Source organism: Typopeltis vanoorti, chromosome 1 (assembly GCF_054136105.1).
Source record: "Typopeltis vanoorti isolate ZY-2024b chromosome 1, IOZ_Tvanoo_1.0, whole genome shotgun sequence".
Classification (NCBI taxonomy): Eukaryota; Metazoa; Arthropoda; class Arachnida; order Uropygi; family Thelyphonidae; genus Typopeltis; species Typopeltis vanoorti.
Window position 1 is genome coordinate 85,408,544 of NC_143549.1, and position 23,294 is coordinate 85,431,837.

Consider the following 23,294-nt stretch of genomic DNA (forward strand, 5'->3'; position numbering starts at 1 on the left):
TAAAATTTACTACTTCCAGCTATAAAAGATGTGGTAAAAACTATGTTTGGCAACAAGTTACTAAAGGATATTGATTTGATTCCTCTTTCAAATGACACTGTCGGTCGCATAATTAATGATATGGCAGGTGACGTAGAATCTCAGTTAATCGAAAGAGTTAAGAAGAACCCATATTGTGCGTTACAAATAGACGAGACTACTGATGTCACAAATGATGCACAGTTAATATACTACATAAGATATGCGCATGATAACAACACTCATGACAATATTCTGCTTTGTAGAACTTTGTCATCCCGAACAACTGGAGAAGAAATATTTTACACTCTCAATAATTATATAATATACAAAGGGATCCAGTGGGGAAAATATATGGGCTTCTGTTTGGATTGTGCTCACGCCCTTAATGGACAGGCATAGTGGGGTTGTTCCTAAGGTCAAGGAAGTAGCTCCGGATATGAATTTGGTACATTGCTCCATATATAGGGAAGCGTTAGCTTCCAAAGAAATGCCACCGGAATTTAAAACTGTGCTATACAATGCTATACAGCTAGTTAATTTTATTAAGGTTCGACCATTAAATAACAGGTACTGTTATTTAACAGTCAGTATTCAGTACTCTGCGATGAAATGGGCAATGAAGATATGCAACTTTTGCTTCATTCTGAAAATTGTTGGCTTTCCAGGGGCAAAATACTATACTAACAAGGTTATTTCAATTAAGGCACGTAGTTTTATTGTTTGTAAATTAAAGTAATTCTGATTTTGCATCACTTCTTGTTGACAAAGCATGGTTATCAACACTATCCTATTTTCTTCTTGTAGAAAGGCTTATACGCTGGTTAAACATGATAATTAAATACTTAAGGAATTGACAGGTGTACACTAGAAATATAAATTAAATCAACTTTAATATATACTTTCCAATATTTCAGCAACGTCACGTTGCCAGCTTCATGGGAACTTAAGATAAAGACACGTGCACACAAGTACTACATAACAGCAAATGAGAAACGAAGTGAGGAAGCTACCATTTTCCTAAAGTCCTGATGGTGCTCCCTGGCAGGCTATATTAGGTGTTCTTGGCCTTTGGGCTGAAGTTCTTCTGATGTATGTTTCCCAAATTTGGGACAGTCTCATGCATTCAAATTTGTTGAGGTTTGGCATGTTCCTAAGGGCTGAGGCTGATTCCATGAATAGTCTTTTATATTAGAACTTTGCTGCAGTGTATTACTGTGGCTTTCTTCCACCTTATTCTGTGGCGAGTATCTGGGCTTGCAGACCAGAGTGGCTGTACTGGTGAAATCAGATGTAGTCCTTGTGTTCTGAGATTCTGATATTTGCTGTCCTGCCTGTTTGGCCAAAGTAGGACAATTTACAGCTGCAAGGGACCTGGTATACACCAGGTAGGTCTAGGAAGTGGTTGGTCTTTAGTGGAGCGGATGAGGAATGCTAATTTTCTATATGGTCTGTAACAAGAGATCAAGTCATGTTTTTTTAGGATTTTGTTGATTTTTTTCTGAGGTGTAGGGAACGGTAATGGATTTATAGAAATTTTTTGTGAAGGGGAGGAGGTGGATTGTGGATAACTGGTTTTAGTATTTTTTTGATTTTTTTTTTGTGGGGGGGGGGTAGCCATTGGCTGAGAAAGTGTTAAGGATGTGATTTAGTTCAGTGGTTAGGGCTTGGTCATTTCGACAGATTAGTTTAGCCCTGTTGAATAGTGTTTTAATAACTCCATATTGTTGTGAGGGGAGGGGGGGGGGATTGTTGGCGAATGTATCTGCCTGTATGGGTGGGTTTTCTATAAACTGAGAAAACCAAGGTTCCATCAGATTGGCGGGTGACTAGTGTGTTCTATATTTGACCACATGGCCCAGATATACACTCTCTCTCCTCTCCTAAGAAGGAGAGGAGTGTATCCGGGCCATGTGGCCAAATAGCAAATACATCATCAACATTGCGAAGCCATATGGTAGGTTTTTGTGGGCCAGAGTTTAAGGCTTTCTCTTCAAAAGTCTCCATAAAGAAGTTGGCCAAGGGTGGGGAAAGTGGTGAACCCATGGCTGTCCTCTCTATCTGTAGAATTTTTCCTGAAAAACGAAATAGCCTGAGTTCATTGTGAACTGAAATAGGGCTGAGATATCGGGAGGAAATTTAGCTCTAAGGGGATTAGCTCTAAGGGGTTTCTTTGAGGGGGGGAACATCTGTGAATAAGGAGGAGACGTCAAAACTGACCATAATGTCATTATGTTGGATTATAAGGTTTTCTATACTGGCTTTGAAGTGGGCTGAGTTTTTATGTGTGATGGTGTGTTGTCAGTATAGTGTGAGAGCACTTTGGCTAAATATTTAGCTAGTTTGTAAGTGGGGAAATCAATGCCATCCACTATGGGACGTAATGGCACATTTTCTTTATGTATATTTGGGAGCCCATATATATGGGGGGGTTCTAGAGTTATATGGTTTTAGTCTGTTAGTAATCTCCAGAGGCCAAGAAGTGACTTTCTTAAGGAGCCTATGGAGTTTTCTCATTTGTGAGATGGTGGGATTGTATTCAATGGGGAGGTAAGCAGCTGGATCTAATTGTAAAGCCTTAAGCTTACTATTAGATTAACTTACTATTAGAAATCTTAGAGCTAATCCAAGCTAAATTTCCTCCCGTATCTCAGCTCTATTTCAGTTCACAATGAACTCGGGCTATTTTGTTTGGCAGGAAAAATTCTACAAAATGATAGAGGGGACAGCCATGGGTTAACCACTTTCCCGACCATTGGCCATGGAGACTTTTGAAGAGAAAGCCTTAAATTCTGCCCCACAAAAACCTACCATATGGCTTCACTATGTTGATGATGTGTTCACTATTTGGCCACATGGCCCGGATACTCTCCTCTCCTTTTTAACACACTTAAACAACCAACACCCTAGAATCAAGTTCACCCTGGAAAAAAAGAGGAAAACAATAGCCTCCCCTTCCTAGACACACTAGTCACCCGCCAACCTGATGGAACCTTGGTTTTCTCAGTTTATAGAAAATCCACCAATACAGGCGCAGATACATTCACCACTAATCCCCCCCCACACTCACAACAATATGGAGTTATTAAAACACTATTCAACAGGGCTAAACTAATCTGTCGAAATGACCAAGCCCTAACCACTGAACTAAATCACATCCTTAACACTTTCTCAACCAATGGCTACCCCCCCCCCCAAAAAAAAAAAAACCAAAAAATACTAAAACCAGTTATCCACAACCCACCTCCCCCCCTCCTTCACAAAACAAGATTTCTCTAAATCCATCACCGTTTTCCCTACATCCAAGGCACCTTGGAAAAAATCAACAAAATCCTAAAAAAAACATGACTTGGCCTCTTGTTACAGACCATATAGAAAATTGGCATTCTTCATCCACTTCACTAAAGACCAACCACTTACCCTAGACCTACCTGGTGTATACCAGGTCCTTTGCAGCTGTAAATTGTCCTACTATGGCCAAACAGGCAGGACAGCAAATATCAGAATCTCAGAACACAAGGACTACATCCAATTTCACCAGTACAGCCACTCTGGGCTTGCAGACCATGCTCTGAATACCCACCACAGAATAAGGTGAAAGAAAGCCACAGTAATACACTGCATCAAAGTTCTAATATGAAAGACTATTCATGGAATCAGCCTCAGCCCTTAGGAACATGCCAGACCTCAACAAATTTGGATGTATGAGACTCCCCAAATTTGGGAAACATACATCAGAAGAACTTCAGCCCAAAGCCCAAGAATACCTAATATAACCCACCAGGGAGCACCATCAGGATTTTAGGAAAACGGTAGCTTCCTCACTTCATTTCTCATTTGCTGTTATGTAGTACTTGCATGCATGTGTCTTTATCTTAAGTTCCCATGAAGGTGGCAACATAATATGCCGAAATATTGGAAAGTATATATTAAAGTTGATTTAATTTATATTTCTAGTGTATGCTGTCAATTCCTTAAGTATTTAATTACTATCCTATTTTCAGACAATTTTTCATAATTAAATGAACTAAATCTCTCTCTTCAGAAAAATTCTTTAACTATTCTTGATACCAACAACAAAATGAAGGCATTCGAGAAAAAAACTGGTGTTATGGATTAGTTACATAAAAGACAGATAATTTGCACCATTTCCAACATTGGAATCCTTTTTAGTGGAAAATTATATTTTTTGCGATTCAGAGTTTCTGGAAAGGGTTTGTGACCACCTCAAAACTCGGAAACAGAATTTTGAAACATATTTTCCAGATAACTTTTATAAGAAATTTCTCTGGGTTCACGATCCATTTCAGGCTTTTGACTACGAGAACAACCTTTCGTTATCGAAAAGAGAACTGTTAATTGAGATTTCAAGTGACAGTATGCTTAAAATTCAATTCCGTGATCTTGGTTTGGCTTGATTCTGGATCTCACCTTCATTGAGAAGTGAATTTCCTGAATTATCTGAAGCATTGAAAATCATCATGTAGTTTTCTGCGACCTATTCTTGTGAGAAAGGATTTTCATAGCTCCTTCAAATAAAAACAAAATGCAGAAATCGTCTTAGTGTGTGTGTGCCGATCTTGGACTGAAGTTGACCAATATTGAGCGAGATATCCAGCAACTCCGCAAGGGCCGAAAAGCTCAGCCATCTCATTAAAAGTAAGTAGTAACATAATTATATCATATTATTTATTTGTTTAATAAAAATTAAAACTTTGTTCGATTATGATACACTTTTAATCGTTTACTTCCAATTTAATTAATTATGTTTCCATATGTATTCAAAACATGCTTTTAGATTTATTATGGTATAAATGGCACAGTTTTTTCCCAATGTTGGTAATCCCCACATAGAGTTTTAAAAAGATTACATAACTTAGTAGTCCATAGAATTGTTTTAGACATTTTACTGATCCTTGAGCTTAGAATTGTCAAAATACGCTGCCTTAACTAATTGCATTCACTGTCTCTGCACTCACCGTACTTTCAGGCAACGTATTTCAATTACCCTACCACTCTCCACTCAAAAAACCTACTCCTCCCTCCCTTGCTCACACCCTCCTTATATAGCTTCTAGGAAATAACCTCTTGTTCTTCCCAGTTTCCAGCTATTCTATCAAAAGTCTCATCCACATTAATTTGTTAATTATCCCTTACAAACTATGTCATCATCATCATCATCATCAAATTCCTGCCATGTACCCTCAAGGGGGTATAGGATATGATAGTACTACATGAAAAATTTACATCATTACTAACTTCCTATCTACAGTTTTCCTCCAAATCAGCCTGTTACTTGTCAAGACTCCAACATTATCAGATCTTATATTTCTATCATCTAAGGCATTTTGTATCATATCAATTCACATATATCTTGGTCTTCCTCTGGGTCGTTTTCCTGCCAACCTGGCAGAGAACACTTGTTTTGCTAATCTTCCCTTGCCCATTCTGTTGAAGTGACCATACCACCTGAGATTAGCTTTGCTAATGCATTCCAGGATGCTGACAATGTCAAGTTCTTTCCTAATATCCTAATTTTTAATATGATATTGCCATTGATACCACCTGTTCGTGCCACAAATCTTTCTCAGGACTCTCATATCTGCTGTTTCTACTCAATGATCAAGTGTTTAACTTCTGACCCAGCTCTCAGATCCACTGGTTTGAACACTGTCTTGTATACAACTAATTTAGTGTTCTGACTAATTTCTCTCTTATTCCATAAGAATTTATTCAATTGACTTCCTACCATACCAACTTTGTTGATTCTGTTGTCTATTTCCATATTTAATTTACCATCTTCACTAAAAATGGTGCTTAAGTAGCTGAAATGTTTTACTTTTTCCACAGGTTCTCTGTTCATAACGCAGTTGACACTTCCAACGATTCTGCCTATTTTCATTCTCTTTTTATTTCTGACCTTCATACAACATCTATGACAACAGTTATTCAATTTAGGCAGGGAATCTTGCAGACTTGTAGCGAATTTATTTAGAAGTATAACACCATCCACATAGAGCAAAGAGCTGACATTAACATCTCCAATTTTGATATCAGGTGTAATACCACTTTCCTTCATAATGCAATCCATTTAGATGAAGATTTAGAAGAGTGTGAGGAGTAGATTTTTTTTTTATGTGGAGAGTTGTCAGTGAGTCAAATTCACTGGAGTGCATTTTGAATGCAAGTAGTGTAAATAACTTCAAAGCCCATTATGATAGACATGTTGCTGGCTGAGTGTGCCTCCCATGATGAGTCTGTTGACTCGATGTAGGTTACCAAGATAGTAATAATAATAATATACGGAATGTCAAAAATTAATAAACTCAATAACCCTTGTTATTCAGTTTATTAATTTTGGGAGAAGTCAGCAGCATTCTGACTCTCCTTCTTTTAAGTTAGCCAAACAATTACCTAAATACTTAACTACACTTATAAAATTTCCACTCATTTCAAATATTTAATCCAAAATTTAGTTTTAGATAATAACATTCGATGTCAACTCTCTTTATCCCTCTTTCTGAATCTAAAAATTTACTTAAAAAAAAAAAAAAGCATCCTCCCCTGATTAAACACGATCATTGAACATGTTTAATTTTACTTTTCATTTTGGCTACTTTACTCTTGGAAAGTTACTATTTATAAACAAATTGAGAGTACAGCCATGGGTCCCCCCCCCCACACACACACATCTCTAGTCAATTATTATATGGAGCATTTTGGAACAAAATGTTCTTGATACTGATATTCTCAAACCTTCTGTCTAGCTAAAATACATTGATGTGTTCTCTATTTGCTGATCAATCACCATTCCATACACTGACAATATATCCATGAGAGTTACTTCTCTTTTTAGTGATCATAACATCAGATGAGTTTCAAGTAAATTCAAATTGTTTACAGCCTACTTGGGTCTCCTGAGGGCAACACCTCTTTTTACAAATACCCAGAAATATATAGAATTCCATGTTCATGTGGTCTGGTCTACATTCTGCAGACAAGCTGTAGATTTGAAGTGAGAAAGAAAGAACATGTGGAAGATGTTGAGCATACAAGAAAAGAAAAATCTAGTCAAGTTAATCATACCTTGTCCACTAACTATACAATAAATGACATCCAGACATCTCTCACCAAATCCTTCGACATCTGGAATTTCAATATTGCAAACAGTTACTTCCAGTCTTTGCATGATGACTGGTGATGCTTGGCACTCAACGTCACATTTGTGTTTTAGGAAGAATCAGTTTATCTTCTTTTCTGACAATTTTTCTGCTTTTAAACAACTTTATCTTTTTTTTTTTTTTTAAATCTGATCCACATGTGAAAGGCCACAAGGGCTATAGCCCATTAGTGTCGTGTGTGGGCAAGAAGAATTGAAGAAAAAAGGAATCTGAGGGTTGTAATCTTTGGGGAAAGCAGAGTGGGTGAGTCCGTTCCAAAGGACAGAACTATATGGAATAAAAGCAGACACAGTGAAGTTGGTTCAGTGAGTTTCAAAATGGACTGTAAAAGGGTGGTGTTGGCTTGCAGTGGCTCTTGTTTAAATGATTTTGGAGAAGAATAGAGGAATAATAATGGCCAGTTCAGCAGAGTACTGTCCACAAAAGTATATGTAGAAGAAGCACAAGGCAGAAACTGAAAGTCTATGAGACAGACTGAAGTGGGTGTGTGAGAGAGAGAGAATCATTAATTAGTTGGATTGCCCTCTTCTGAATAGAATCGAGCAATCTTAGAGAGGATTTTGGTGCACCACGCCAAATATAGGAACAGTATTCCATGGCTGAGCAGTTTTGGTATATAGAGTTAGCAACTGTGGAAGTGTGAAGTAGTGTCTTGTGCAAAAAAGTACACCAAGTTTTTTGGCATCTGCAAAAGCTATGTAAGCTCATTCTTGCAAGAGATCAGACAGTACTGATTTTGGTGGCATTGAAGTTTACAAGGTTGTCTTGGGGCACAATTTTTTAACACAATAGGTGGGATACCATCAGGACCAGATGCCTTGTTTGTGTTCATTTCGTTAAGGATTCTTTATTCTTGTTGAGAGGCTTATACGCTGGTTATACATTATAACTAATAATTAAGGAATTGACAGCGTACACTAGAAATATAAATTAAATAAACTTTAATATATACTTTCCGATATTGCGGCAAACGTCACATTGCCATCTTCTTGGGAACTTATTACAAAGACAAGTGCACACAAGTACTACATAACAGCAAATGAGAACAGAAGCTAGGAAGTTAACATTTTCCTAAAGTCCTGATGGTGCCCCCTGGCGGACTATATTGGTAATTCTTGGCCTTTGGGCTGAAGTTCTTCTGATAAATGTTTCCCATATTTGGGACAGTCTCATGCATCCAAATTTGTTGAGGTTTGGCATGTTCCTAAGGGCTGAGGCTGATTCCATGAATAGTCTTTCATATTTGAACTTGCTGCGGTGTATTACTGTGGCTTTCTTCCATCTTATTCTGTGGAGAGTATCCAGAGCATGGTCTGCAAGCCCAGAGTGGCTGTACTTGTGAAATCGGATGTAATCCTTGTGTTCTGAGATTCTGATATTTGCTGTCCCGCCTGTTTGGCCAAAGTAGGACAGTTTACAGCTGCAAGGGACCTGGTATACACCAGGAAGGTCTAGGGGAAGTGGTTGGTCTTTAGTGGAGTGGATAAGGGATGCCAATTTTCTATGTGGTCTGTAACAGGTGGTCAAGTCATGTTTTTTTAAGATTTTGTTGATTTTTTCTGAGGTGCCTCGGATGTAGGGAATGGTGATGGATCTAGAATAATCTTTTTTGTGAAGGGGAGGGGGTGGTGGGTTGTGAATAACTGGGTTAAGTATTTTTTGGATTCTTTTGGGGGGGGGGGGTAGCCATTGGCTAAGAAACAAATTCTACAAACAAATAGAGGGGACAGCTATGGGTTCACCACTTTCCCCACCCTTGGCTCACTTCTTTATGGAGACTTTTGAAGAGAAAGCCTTAAACTCAGCCCCACAAAAACCTACCATATGGCTTCGCTACGTTGATGATGTGTTCGCTATTTGGCCACATGTCCCAGATGCACTCCTCTCTTTCCTAACACACTTAAACAACCAACACCCTAGAATCAAGTTCACCCTGGAAAAAGAGGCAAACAATAACCTCCCCTTCCTAGACACACTAGTCACCCGCCAACCTGATGGAACCTTGGTTTTCTCAGTTTATAGAAAACCCACCCATACAGGTAGATACATTCACCAACAATCCCATCACCCCCCTCACAACAATATGGAGTTATTAAGACACTATTCAACAGGGCAAAAATAATCTGTTCTAATGAGCAAGCCCTAACTACTGAACTAAATCACATTTGTGACACTTTCTTAGCCAGTGGCTTTCCCCCCCCTTAAGAAACCAAAAAATATTTAACCCAGTTATCCACAACCCACCACAACCCACAACCCACAGTAAGGCAGAGAGAGCAGCTGGAGTTTTGGTCTTGATCCAATTGCAGTAAGCAGAGGTTATTTCTTTTACAACATTGGCACACTTCTTTTTTTTTTTTTTGAGGACTGAGAGTTTGGACTGGAATAGGAGATGAAATCCTTGATTTCTGTTTGTTATTCGGTCTAATCAGGACTGAAGCAGTAGTCAGACCATGGGAAGGAGGAATAGAAGTTATGGAGGTCTTCCCAGTTAGCACCCTTGTAGTGCCAAAGGACGTTAGACTGTGAACTGGGGGGGGGGGGGGTTGTTCTGTAGCAAAAGACACGTATGAGTTTGTGGTCCGAGCTACCAAGAGGAGAACCAACAACCACAGTGTATATCTGGAAGTGTAGGTTGTTAGGAAGAGGTCAAGTGTGTTGAAAAATTCGAGGTGGTTGTCAGGTATTTTGGTAGGAAGATTGATGATCTGAGATAGGTCATTGCTCGTGGCAAACACCTCAGCATCTCTTCATGCTTGGTTGGTGAAACTGGAGAAGGATGACCTCTGTATTGGGTATTTCTACTGCAGAATGTTGAGCTTTAGAGAGAGATAATTGAAGAGGTCAGAGTGGTTAACAGAGTTTGAAGTGCAGTAGAGAGAGAGAGAGCATATGAAAAGGGCAGATAGTTTGGTAGAGAAATTTTGAGCCAAAGCAGATCAAACAGTGGGAATTCAGTGATGTGCAGTCTCTGACATGGTATGTTGGTTGTGATGAATGCACCATTGCTGCCCTTGTGTCAGAAATAGACTGTGTGATGTATAGTTTGGGCAGTTGAAGTGGACAGTGGCTGTTGAGGTTGGCAGTTAGGGTTCTGATAGGAATACTTCTGGTTTAGATGACTGTAGATGGTGGTGCACATCGTTTATATTGCTGTTTACACTATGGATGTTGGTGAAATGGATGTGGAATTTTTTTTTTTTTTTTTGGTAAGAATTAATGTTTGTGGCCTGTTTGGTTGAAATTTTGATGTTTTTTTATGAGTTATTTTTTAACTATTTTTGGTGGGAGAATTTTTGAGTTCTGCATTAAAATTGTATTTCTTTGGATTGGGTATCATCATATTTTGTGAAGAAGAAGAGATAAAGAGGAAGTGAGACATGCAGTGAGAGATGGCAGACTCACGAACACACCACCCACATAGAAAACTGGCATCCCTTATCTGCTCCACCAAAGACCAACCACTTCCCCTAGACCTACCTGGTGTATACCAGGTCCCTTGCAGCTGTAAACTGTCCTACTTTGGCCAAACAGGCAGGACAGCAAATATCAGAATCTCAGAACACAAGGATTACATCCGATTTCACCAGTACAGCCACTCTGGGCTTGCAGACCACGCTCTGGATACTCGCCACAGAATAAGATGGAAGAAAGCCACAGTAATACACCGCAGCAAGTTCAAGTATGAAAGACTATTCATGGAATCAGCCTCGGCCCTTAGGAACATGCCAAACCTCAACAAATTTGGATGCATGAGACTGCCCCAAATTTGGGAAATTTTTATCAGAAGAACTTCAGCCCAAAGGCCAAGAACTACCAATATAGCCCGCCAGGGGACACCATCAGGACTTTAGGAAAACGCTAGCTTCCTAGCTTCAGTCTCATTTACTGTTATTAGTACTTGTGTGCATGTGTCTTTGTAGTAAGTTCCCAAGAAGATGGCAACGTGACGTTCGCCGAAATATCAGAAAGTATATATTAAAGTTTATTTAATCTATATTTCTAGTATACGCTGTCAATTCCTTAAATATTAGTTATCATGTGGAATGGTTTACTGCTCTACCCTGGAATGGGGGAGGGTTCTGGTCCCCTACTGCAAGATTGGTATGTTATGGAGGGTGCCACTTACATTGCATGCAGGAAGAGTGGGTGGGAGGGACAGAAACTGGAACCCTTGCTCTAGCGAACAAACACCGCTGCAGCCACTTCAGGTCTCAAATAAGCAAGGTGGTGATATTTCACTGAGTGATGAAAGACATCTACCACCTAGAAGTAGTTTATGTATGTGTGTGTTCATATATATATATATATATATATATATATATATGTATTTTTTTTTTTTGCTTTATTTGACACACTGACAAAGCCACCAGTTTTAGTGTGAAAGAAACTAGTCACATATTAGTTTCTAAATAAATGACATATATGAAAAAATAAAATCTGTTTTAATCATACATCTTTTAGTCATAAAAATCTCTCAAACATAATGATCTTCTTGACATTGACGTGTTTATAATTTAGAGTTAGTAACTTCTTGTTTTTGTATTTTCTCTAATCAGAATGGTCCTCCTCGACCAACTGCACCTGGACTTAGATGTTTACGTACAGCCCGTACTCTAGGTGAAGGAATGGTGCTTACTATAGAACCAGGAATATACTTCATTGAAACTGTAAGTAATTATGTTGATTGATATTTCTGTTTATGATGTAAAACCCTTCAGCAGTTGTCACATGAAGAGTTCATTCCAGTGACAGTTAAGCCTTAAATTAGGATGAAATATGCATTCATCTCTTACTATAATTAACTATAAAAGATTACAATCTATCGAGTGTGCCAGTATTGTGAAGAATGTCAGTTTGCTTGTCCGTATATAGAATCTTATATATATACCTTATATAACATTCATATCCAGGTTAGGAGATGCATATGCATTCGAGAAATCTCTGATTATAAACTCTGGACACTTTTTAGGAAAAATAAAACATATGGTTATTTATTTAAAAATAAATCATAAACAAATGAATTTTTCTTTCATAAACTCATTCACTCATCATCCTCACTTTAAATGTGAATTATTGTATACACCAGGGTTTCCCAAACTGTGTTCTGTGGAAAGTGAATAAGTGTTCCGTGAAAAATTCTCAAAATTAACATGAGCCTGGAATGGTTTTAAATGCTCCATCAAGTTCAGACATGTTTGAAAATCAGGCACTCCTCATTTTATGTGTGGATTGTGCTATTAACACGTTCGCTGCCAACTATGAATATACTCATAGTTGGTAAACCAGCTACACAAGCCAGCTACGAGTATACTCGTATGACGCTTACCACCGGCAACGAGATTACCCTACTGACCTTGAAGAAGTGAAAATGCTTGGCTTGTGGAGCTAGCCTCAAAACTGTGTATTCTCATAGATGGTATATGCTCTGTACAAGCCAACTACGAGTATACTCGTATGACGCTGACCGCCAGCAACGAGAGTACCATACTGACCTTGAAGAAGTGAAATTGCTCGCGTACGGGTACAGACTATGCCGAAGTAGCGTGGCAGTGAACGTGTTAAGGTAAACATGCACTGGCCTTGACTCAGACACCCGCTGTTGTCGACACCTCCGAGTGCAAGTGAAGTACAGAGGTATCTATTCTAGGAAACGTACAGTCACAAGCAAGGTCAATGCAATGCGCTGCAGCCAGGCATGCCTGTAGTGTGCATTGATGCATTTTTGCGATGTGATACAGCCAGCTTCAGTGATAGTGTGCACTTAGCTTTACATTTATGAGACCAATGATAATCGACTCTAACCAAGGTGTTCTGTTAAAATTTCAGGATTTGTGAAGTGTTCCATCGTAGGAAAAATTTGGGAAAAGCTGGTATACACTAAGATTTACAGAACTTTAACTACAGATACCAACTGAGAAATTAACAAACTTGCAACATATATACCATAGTTGGAATTGAGTGTAATGGGTATACTATTTTTAGGATTGACAGAAGAGATAGGAGGGGGGGGGTACTAATGATATCAGATGACTTAACTCCATTTAGGGTAGAAATGCAAGAAAACAATAATGATAACAATGTCCTGTGTAGAAGTGAGTTTCAGGCTATCTGGTGTGGAGTGGAGGCTAACAGAATGAAATATGTTGTGGGGTATTGCTACAGACCTGGTGGCTCACTTGCGTGGGATGAAGAAGTGCATCATCAATTTAACCTCATGGGTACTAAATGAGTGACTTTAATTATGCAAACATTGATTGGGTAGAAGAGAAATCTCATAATAAGAATAAAGAGGAATTTATTGTGTTGCAAGACAACTTTCTCAAGCACATGTAAAAGAAGAAACTCAAGATCAAAGAGTATTAGATTTGTTCATAGCGTCAGAAGGAGTCTCAGTTAAGAATATTACCATTTTACTACTAGTGTGCGACATTGATCATGTTGTGCTTTATTGGAAAGTATCTAATTATATTGATGTTCCAGTAGAACAGGTTACATGCTGAACTACAAAGCTGGAAATTATGATCAACTTTGTAGAATACTATATTTAGTACCATGGTATCATTTGCTGAATGGGAAAATGTCAGCAATGCATGGGAATCTTTAAAAAAATTGCTTAAATGAGGTGGTATCTGAATGTATCCCTAGTATTCAAAGAATAAATAAGTTGGAAGTAAAATTGATATGCAACCTTATTAAGTAAGATCTTCACAAGAAAAAGATGATGTGGAAAGAATATTGTGAGAATTAAGAGTGAGAGGAATTATGAAATATATAAATCTCATGCCAGAAAAGTAACGAGTAGTGTGCGGAAAGCTAAATCAGAGTATGAAAAGAAATTGGCCAAGCAAGCTAAAGGCATTCCCAAAGAATTTTATCAATATATCACAAGCAAAAGGAAGAATGAATGTTAAAGAATACTTTATTGAATGCAGATGGTATTTGAGTGTCGAAAGTTAATAAGATTGTTCAATTAATGAGTGCTCACTTTGCTAAGATATACCAACCAGGTGTGTGTGTGTGTGTGTGTAACATGGTGCACAGTGGAAGTGCTACATTGGATGAAGAGTAAGAGGTGCATGAAATTGAGGTTGAAGAGGTGTTGAATAACCTGAATAAGAATTTGTCAATAGGGACAGATAAAATATCAACTTGGGTGCTAAAGGAATGTTCAACGAAATTGACTAATCCTTTCACATGTTTGTATAACTTAAGTCTCAACTCAGGAAGAATGATACCACAGAAATGGAAGTAATGTATGATAGTTCCACTGTACAAGGGTAGTACAAAAATTGATGTGTCTAACTATCTATCTATCAGTATGTGTGGTGTGGTAGTGATGATTTTAGAGAAATTGGTAAGAACTTGAATACAGAAATGGGTAGATAAACATGCTATACTCTGCAAGGAGCATCATGGGTTTACTGAAGGATGGATGGCATGTTTTAGCAATTTGCTCATATTTTATAACAATGTTACGGCCTTTGGATGAAGGGAATGGATGCACTGTGATAATGTTGGATTTTTCTAAGGCATTTGATAGGATACCACACGAAAGGCTGTTGCGTAAACTGGAGAATATGGGATTGGAATATAAACTTTTGACTTGGATCAGTGAACGGTTAACTTACAGATATGAAAAAGTGATATACAGTGGTGTGAATCTGCCAGATTTAAGGTGGCCCAGTGGTATATCTCACACGGTTCAGTCCTTGGGGCATTTTTGTTCAATCTGTACATTAATGACATCAGGCAGATTCTAACATCAGATGTGCAATTCTTTGCCAATGATGCAATCAGGGATGCTACTGATATTCAGCAATTACAAAATGATTTGAATAGGCTGGAAATTTCGGCAAACGAAAATGGTTATCAGTTTAATGTTAGTAAGTGTAAAGTTATGCACTTTGGTATGGTTAGAGTTCCAGCAGCGTATTATGTTAGTGGAGTTATGCTACAAGAAACTGAGGCAAGGGATCTTGGTGGATAGGAATTTGAAGTTCAAAGTCACATAGCAAAAGTTGCAAATACAACTCAGAGGATAATTGTGATGTTGAAGTGAACCTTGATATGTAAGAAATCATTTTACCACTTTACAAGTCCTTGATAAGACAGCACCTAGACTGCTCTGAGCAAATTTGGTCTCCTGGGTTCCGAGGAGGGATAAAGAAGTATGGAAAGGATGCATAAAAGAGTTACAAAGATTATATTGTGATTATGGAATGTAGATTATGAAGAAGACTCAGGTTTACAGGAGAAAGAGGAGTAATATGATAGAGGGCTATAAACATCTGAATGGGTGTTATTGGATATTGTCTGATGAAAAATGGGGGGGGGGCATCGATAGAAGTTAAGTTTGCTTGTTGTCAAGAAAAGGGTAAGAGCTAGGTCCTAGTTTTGGAGAAACTTGTGCCATGGTATCATAAAATTATCTACACGAAAACATAAGAAACATTATTTATCGAATATACTGCCAAATACAGGAATTCATTGTATAGCACTGATTTGAACCGCGTTAGACGTTTTAGTCTAACGCGGTTTTTATTATTACATTATCATTATTACACTAACATTGTCAACACTGACTGGCAACTCCTGGAGGCCGCAAATGACAGTCAAGAACCACATTTATGCAGTAGTTAATCGATTGGCTCTCACGTAGACATGTTCTTTCCCCATGGCATTTTATTATTTACGTTAATATTAGTATTCAATATTTTTTTATTATTTAAGTATGAGTGAAAAGAGATAAAACAAAGAAGACACTGTTGGAGTAACAAAAAACACAAGTGGTTGACATTAGAGAAGAAACTTGAAATTATAAAATATCACGAGAATGGCGCTTCTTTTGCTAAAATAGCACGTGAGAATTCAATGAATGAGTCATCTGTGTGGACAATTATTCAGAGCAAAGAAAAGATTAAACAACATGGAATGAGCACCGCTTCTTATATGTCAAAAGTGATCACAAGAAATCGATCTTCTACAATGGAGAATATGGAACACCTTCTAATGATCTAGATTGAAGATTGTAATCAGACAAAGATTCCTTTGAGTCAAATGATAATCCAGGCAAAAGCAACAAGTCTATATGACAAAATAAAAGAAAATGAAAGCAAAAATGAAGGAGGTACAACCAGTGAAACTTTTATAGTAAGTCGCAGATGGTTCTACAATTTCAAAAAGTGTATGGGACTCCATAACATCCCATACGCTTTTTGAAATTGTAAAACCATCTTAAAATTGTAAGAATCCAAGGTGAAAACGCAAGTGCTGATACTAAAACTGCAGGATTATTTCCCAATGAATTGAAGGAGCTTATTGAGAAGGAAGGCTACACAGATGATCAAATTTTTAATGCTGACGAGACTGGCTTATTCTGGAAAAGACTGTCGCGCACATTTCTAGCAGAGAAGGGAAAAAAAAACAAGCTGGGTATAAAGTGTCAAAAGACCGATTGACACTTTTTACTAGGAGGTAATGCATCAGGTGATTTAAAATTGAAGCCACTGTTAGTGTGCAGAGCAGAAAACCCAAGAGCTCTTAAGGGCTTTACAAAGAACAATTTACCTGTTCATTCGCATTCGAATAAAAAAGCGTGGGTGACTCATTCAATTTGACTGGTTTAAAACTTTTTTTTGCCCTGAAATTAAAAGCTATTGTAAAAAGAATGATATTCCTTTCAAAATCTTATTAGACAATGCGCCAGGCCATCCAACTCTATTGACTGACTTAGATGAAAATGTCAAGTTTCATTTTTTCCTTCCAAACATAACATCGATTCTGCAGCCAATGGATCAAGATGTTATCTCCACTTTCAAGGCTTACTATTTAAGACAAACTTTTGCTCAAGCTATTAAAGCTGCAGCAGAAGAAGATTCTTGGGCTTTGAGTGAATTTTGGAAGAAATTTAACATAAAAGATGCCATTCACAATATTTATGAATCTTGGCAAGAGGTAACTCAAAGCAACATGAGAGCCGTATGGCATAATATCTTGCTGCATTGTTCAAAGGACTTTGTTGCCTTTGCAACACAGAAAGAGGAAATCTCAAAAGAAATTGTGCAGATGGGCAAAGATCTTGGTTTTATGAGTTTAAATTGTAACAATGTGAACAAATGTATTGATTCTCATTCAAATGATCTGGATGATGAAACCATTTTGGAGTTGGAACAACAACGAGCCTATGAAGCAGAAGAAGACGAAGATGACCCCACTGATGTCATGGTTGAAGAATTTTCCTTTGCTGACCTTTCAACTTTTGTGGGAAAAATCGACGAAGCTTCCGACTTTCTCATAAATGCTGACCCACCCGAATTTGGAAAGAAGCATCAAAGTGAGACAGAGTCTCAATAATGCCATCAAATGCTACAGAGATCTAGTACTTGAAGACACAAAGAAGACAAGGATGGTTCAACGAACACTAAAAGACTACTTTAGTAAAAAGTAAATTATGCTAAAATTGAAACAATATTATTTGTTTTGTTTTCTACAACTTTTATATCAGTTTAAAAGGATTTTATTTGTTATTTAATTAATAAAAATAACAATTTTTTTTTCATTTTTAAACATTTTTATTATCCTAAATTTTTGTAATAAATAAATTAAATTGAAACCCTTTATAAATAGACCTCCAACAATGCAGTTTTGCATAGCGCGGACGCTTCTTGGAACCAATTAACCGTGCTATACAAGGTATTCCTGTATTTCAGTTTGAAAATAAACTATCATCAGTGGCCTGAACAACATTTATTAAAGGTAGAATACAAACAATTAAATTCTTCAAAATATTACGAGCCGCTTGATGTTAAATTGCTAATAGCATTATGCTTCACTGAAGAAAAGGTTAATCATAAAAGTGATTATAAAATAATTATATAATTTTTATTATCATCAAGAAATTGATGTGTTATTCCGATCAAACTTTCCTATATTTTTGACAAGGATAGGCAGTCATTCCAATTCAAGTTAGGACAGTGAAGTAAGGCCTCAGCACTCTCTTTGAATATGCATTCTAATTTATACCCACATCTGTGTAGAAGGCAAGCTTTAGACCAGAGAATGTAGTAGTCTGCCTCTATTCCATGTTGCACCAATCCAGACTTATCAGATTTGTTGTGAAGAATATAAGATTGATGTTCTTGTATTCTTTTTTTTCTATTGAACATCCATTTGTCCAAAGTAGGAAAGCTGGCAGTCAAACGATACTTGATATACACCTGGAAGAGACATAGTTGAGAGTTTTATCTTTAGACAATGGGAAATATGTGGATAGTTTATTAATGGGAATATAAGTTGCTACTAAATTATATTTCCTCAAGAATTCTTGAAATAGGCTCTGAAATGCCGGAGATGTATGGGATTGGAACTCGATGTATTGTTTCTTTGGATTTATAAGAGTCAAGAAGATGTTTTGTAGTTCTTTAGGAGAAGCCATTTAGTTTCATATACTATTTGATAGTAGAGAGTTCTTCCTGTAACTAATGGGGAATTGAACAGTTAGTTTTAGCTCGTTGAATTAAGCATTTTATGATTCCTGTCTTTTGAGAAGGACGATGTGCAGATTATTGGAGAATGTATTGTCCAGTAAAAGTGGGTTTTCTATAAACTGATGTTGTTAAATTACCTGATGGTAAGCAGATGAGAATAATGTCTGAAAAGGATAATTTGTTATCTTTTTCAATTTCCATTGGGAATTTGATACGAGGGTGTAATGTATTGATTTTAGCTAAAAAGTAGGTAAGGAATCTAAATTGTGAGGCCAAACAGCAAAAATGTCATCGATATATCTAATCCAGAATGAAAGTTGAAGGTTTATAAATGAAAAAAAGGATGTCTTCTAAATGATCTAAATAAAAGTTGGCTAAAGCAGGGGAGAGTGGACTTCCCATTGCGGTTCCTTCTACCTGGTTGTAGAATTTGTTTTGACACAAGAAATATCCGAAATGCATCACAAATTCAAATAGTTTTACTATGTCTTGTGGGAAAATATCAGTAAGTAGTTGCAAAGTCTCTTCGAGAGGCACGTTTGTGAATAGGGATTCTACATGAAAGCTCACCATAAGATCAGTAGGTTGTATGGAGACATTTTTTAATTTGTGTAAGAAGTCCAACAAGTTTTTTAAAAAAGAATGAGAATTGCCTATATGTAATTTCAATAGGTTTGCTAAATATTTGGCTATGCAGTAAGTAGGTGAACCGATGCAGTCCACAATTGGGTGGAAAGGAATGTCTTTCTTATGGATCATGAGTAGACCATAAAACATAGGAGTGCTTGCAAAATGTGTTTATAACTTTTCTATGGTGTCTGTATCTAAACTTATAACTTCATCTAGAAGGGAATTCAATTTCTTAAGTTGCCTGTTAGTGGGGTTGTGATCCAGTTCTTGATAGATCGAATGATCTCGTAGTAAAAGAGAAATTTTTCTTTTATATGAGTAATCTATAACTATTGTAGCTTTTCCCTTGTCTGTTTTGGTGACTGTTGCATCTTAAAGAGTGTAGAGATTTCTTTTCAGATGGAGATATGTTCGATGAAACTTCTAAGTGGAGATTATTAGGCTTTTCACTGGAGAGGTGAAATAAGTTTCGTTCGATGTTAGAGAGGAAATCTAAATATGGTATCTTTTTTTGGAACTATGGTGAATCCATGTCTTTTTGAAATGTTTCACTATCAATTAAGGGGACATCTGTACATGTTGATAACCCAATTCCCTGGAACATGGAGAGGCTTGATTTGTCTAGCAACAAGGAAATTGAATTTATGGTTTAGATGTTGATTTTGTTTATTAAATGAATGTTGCAGAGAGCATTTAGCCACATTAAAAACTGTGTAGGAAAGTTGTGGGTCTAAGTTTGAGGAGATGAAAGTTCGGAGATCAGTAACAAGATGAATATTAATGGCAAGATCTTGTTTAGCTGTTCTGAGTTGATTGTAGAAAGACAAGCTGGTGTTCCTGTAGATAGTATGAGCACCAGGTGATTTAATAGTTTCCTACTTACTAATATTCAAATTCATGATGCATTCCAGATATTTCTTGTGTCAAAACAAATTCTACAACCAAGTAGAAGGAACTGCAGTGGGAAGTCCACTCTCCCCCTTTAACGAACTTTTGTTTAGAGCATTTAGAAGAAATCCTTGTTTCATCTATAAACCCTCAACCTTCATTTTGGGTTAGATATATAGACGATATTTCTGCTGTTTGGCCTCACAATTTAGATTCCTTACCTACTTTTTTAGATAATATCAATACATTACGCCCTTGTATCAAATTCACTATTGAAATTGAGACTTTTCAGACATTATTCTCATCTGCTCACCATCTGGTAATTTAACAACATCGGTTTATAGAAAACCCACCTTTACTGGACGATACATTCTCCAACAATCTACACATCATCCTTCTCAAAAGACAGGAATCGTGAAATGTTTAATTCTGTGAGGTAGAACTAATTGTTCAACTGCCCATCAGTTACAGGAAGTACTCTCTACTATCAAACAGTATATGAAACTAAAAGGCATCTCCAAAGGACTGCACAACGTCTTCTTGACTCCTACAAACCCAACCAAAATAACAAAGAATCAATACATCGAGTTCCAATCCCATACATCTCTGGCATTTCAGAGCCTATTTCAAGAATTCTGAGGAACTATGATTTAGTAGCAACTTATATTCCCATTAATAAACTATCCACGTATTTCCCATTGTCTAAAGATAAACTCTCAACTATGTCTCTTTCAGGTATATAGCAAGTATCATGTGACTGCCAGCTTTCCTACTTTGGACAAATGGATGTTCAATAGAAAAAAAAATACAAGAACAGTCTTATATTCTTCACAACAAATCCAATAAGTCTGGATTGGCCCAACACGGAATAGAGGCAGACCACAACATTCTCTTGTCTAAACTCAGCTTCTACACAGATGTCGGTATAAATTCAAACACATATTCAAAGAGAGTGCTGAGACCTTACTTCATCATTCTAATTTGAATTGGAATGACTGCCTATTCTTGTGAAAAATATGGGAAAGTTTGATCCGAATAACACATTAATTTTTTTTTTTTTATAACATAAATTATATAATTATTTTAATAAATTATATATACCGATGATAGTTTGTTATTTTCAAACTGAAATATTTGGCAATATATTTAATAAATAATATTATTTATTAAATATTATACATGTGTAAATTTTATACTTCTACATGTGTTTAAATGTAGAAGTCTCCTGCGATGAGTCTACTGAATCCATGGAGATACCCGTAATAATAATAATTTTAAGAGCTAGGTTTTTTTCTGACAGAGCAGTGAGTAAATGAGTGGAATAGTTTGCTTTTAGGGATAGTGAGCTCATCTAGCGTGAATGAATTTAAGGGAAGGTATGATAGCTGGTATATCCTCTCTCGATGAGTCCTTACTCCCCGAAGGTCTCAGATAATAATAATAATAATATTCATATTACACTTCCTAAAACATCTTTTAGTACATCTCTTTAACACTGATGTAACATGACATCTTTACTCTTGCTTTTCTACATGACAAAAGAATATGTTGTCCTAAAGTTAGACACATACTTTCACATTTAATAAGTAATGAAAGATTTTCCATATTTTCAAGTTGAGAAACACTACAGTCACATGTAATCAAAGTGGTCACTTGAAATAATGTTCAGGTCTTGAATCCTTTAAGCTTGAATTCAGCTCCTTAATTATATGTGCTCAAATATAACACTGGATAAATATCTTCTCATAGAATAATCTAATCATAAGTTCAGTTCTGTATAACGTCTAAGCATCAAATGAAATTGCTTTCTGTTGGAATGCAACATTAAATTCTGTCCAAATAATATTCCTTCTTTATATCCTTTCAAACTTATTTAAAATTGGAGGGGAGGATAGCTTCAATATTGCTTCTAAATACAGGTATTTATGAAAATACAATATAATGTTCTATCAGATTAATATTCCTCCTCCTGCTGCTACTGTCATAAAAAAATTTTTTTTTAAAGAGAGCTTGTTTCTTCACATCAAAAATCAAAATATCTCAGAATCACCTATGATATCATGTTCTGAATAGCAAATGAAGATTAGAATATATCGATATAATTTCTGACATTACATTTTAAATAACAATTTAAGGCAAAGAATTTTGTGAATCACGTTTTCTATCATAGATCATTTAAATTGAAGAAAACTTCTGTAACACCATTTTGAGTGAATGCTGAAAATTTCCATTTTAACTTACAATGAATATGATCTGTACTGCCAGTATGGATGCATCAGATAGAAAGGATTCTCTTCTTAAACCTAGCAAATACAGCACATATAAACTCTTACTTTCTTACTCCTACAAGAGTTTCTTAATTCATGTCTAAACTTCTCTGTGTCATTTTATCTTACACCATAATAGTAAATCTCCCTCCTTCCCACTTCTCTGGTCATGTGACAAATCATATTTGCTCATTAAATAAATAACAAATTCCAAACAAAAGTCTGACTGTGGTTATCATGTAATATATATTATTTCCACAAAAAAATTAATTGCATCTCTACACATTTAAATAAAGAAAATAAATTAATTCACTATAACAGAATATCTATAGAAATTTTATAGTTCCATTATTTTCTATAATATAATATTCTTCTTTCATTGTTATCAGTTTATCATACCAAAACATTTATCTAGATATACATGTAACCCGCAAAATTAAATTCCTTCATCAGGCCAAAAATATAGTTAAATATAGATCAATAATTAATACTATGGGACTTTGTCTTTTTTTTTTAGTTATATAGAGCATATTCACTAGAAAAGTATTTCTTATATTGAGAGTTGACTATATTCATCCAAAGTGATCTTAATAATTATTATTCTTTCTTTCATAGTTACATGGTGATCAGCATTCGTTATTATTTTTATTATTATTATTATTCAGGCCTCCATGGAGTCAAAAGACTCATCGCCTGGAGATCCTTCCTAGGAAACACAAAATCTATCAAGACATCGCGGGAGGTCCTGCCTAGGAAACACAAAGTCTATCATACCACTCCTTAAACTCATTGACCATTCTCGCTCTCACCACTCTATCAGG

At 36.4% G+C, this 23,294-nt stretch overlaps 1 protein-coding gene across 3 annotated transcripts in view; it reads left to right on the top strand.

Moving 5' to 3' along the window:
• Positions 1–23,294, top strand: part of Dip-C (dipeptidase C) — a 400,748-nt gene that overhangs the window by 303,674 nt on the left and 73,780 nt on the right. For all 3 annotated transcript variants that reach the window (XM_090391828.1, XM_090391835.1, XM_090391843.1), the window contains exon 14: positions 11,759–11,869. In XM_090391828.1, the coding sequence (XP_090247954.1) occupies positions 11,759–11,869 (111 nt within the window). The remainder of the gene's footprint in view (positions 1–11,758; positions 11,870–23,294) is intronic.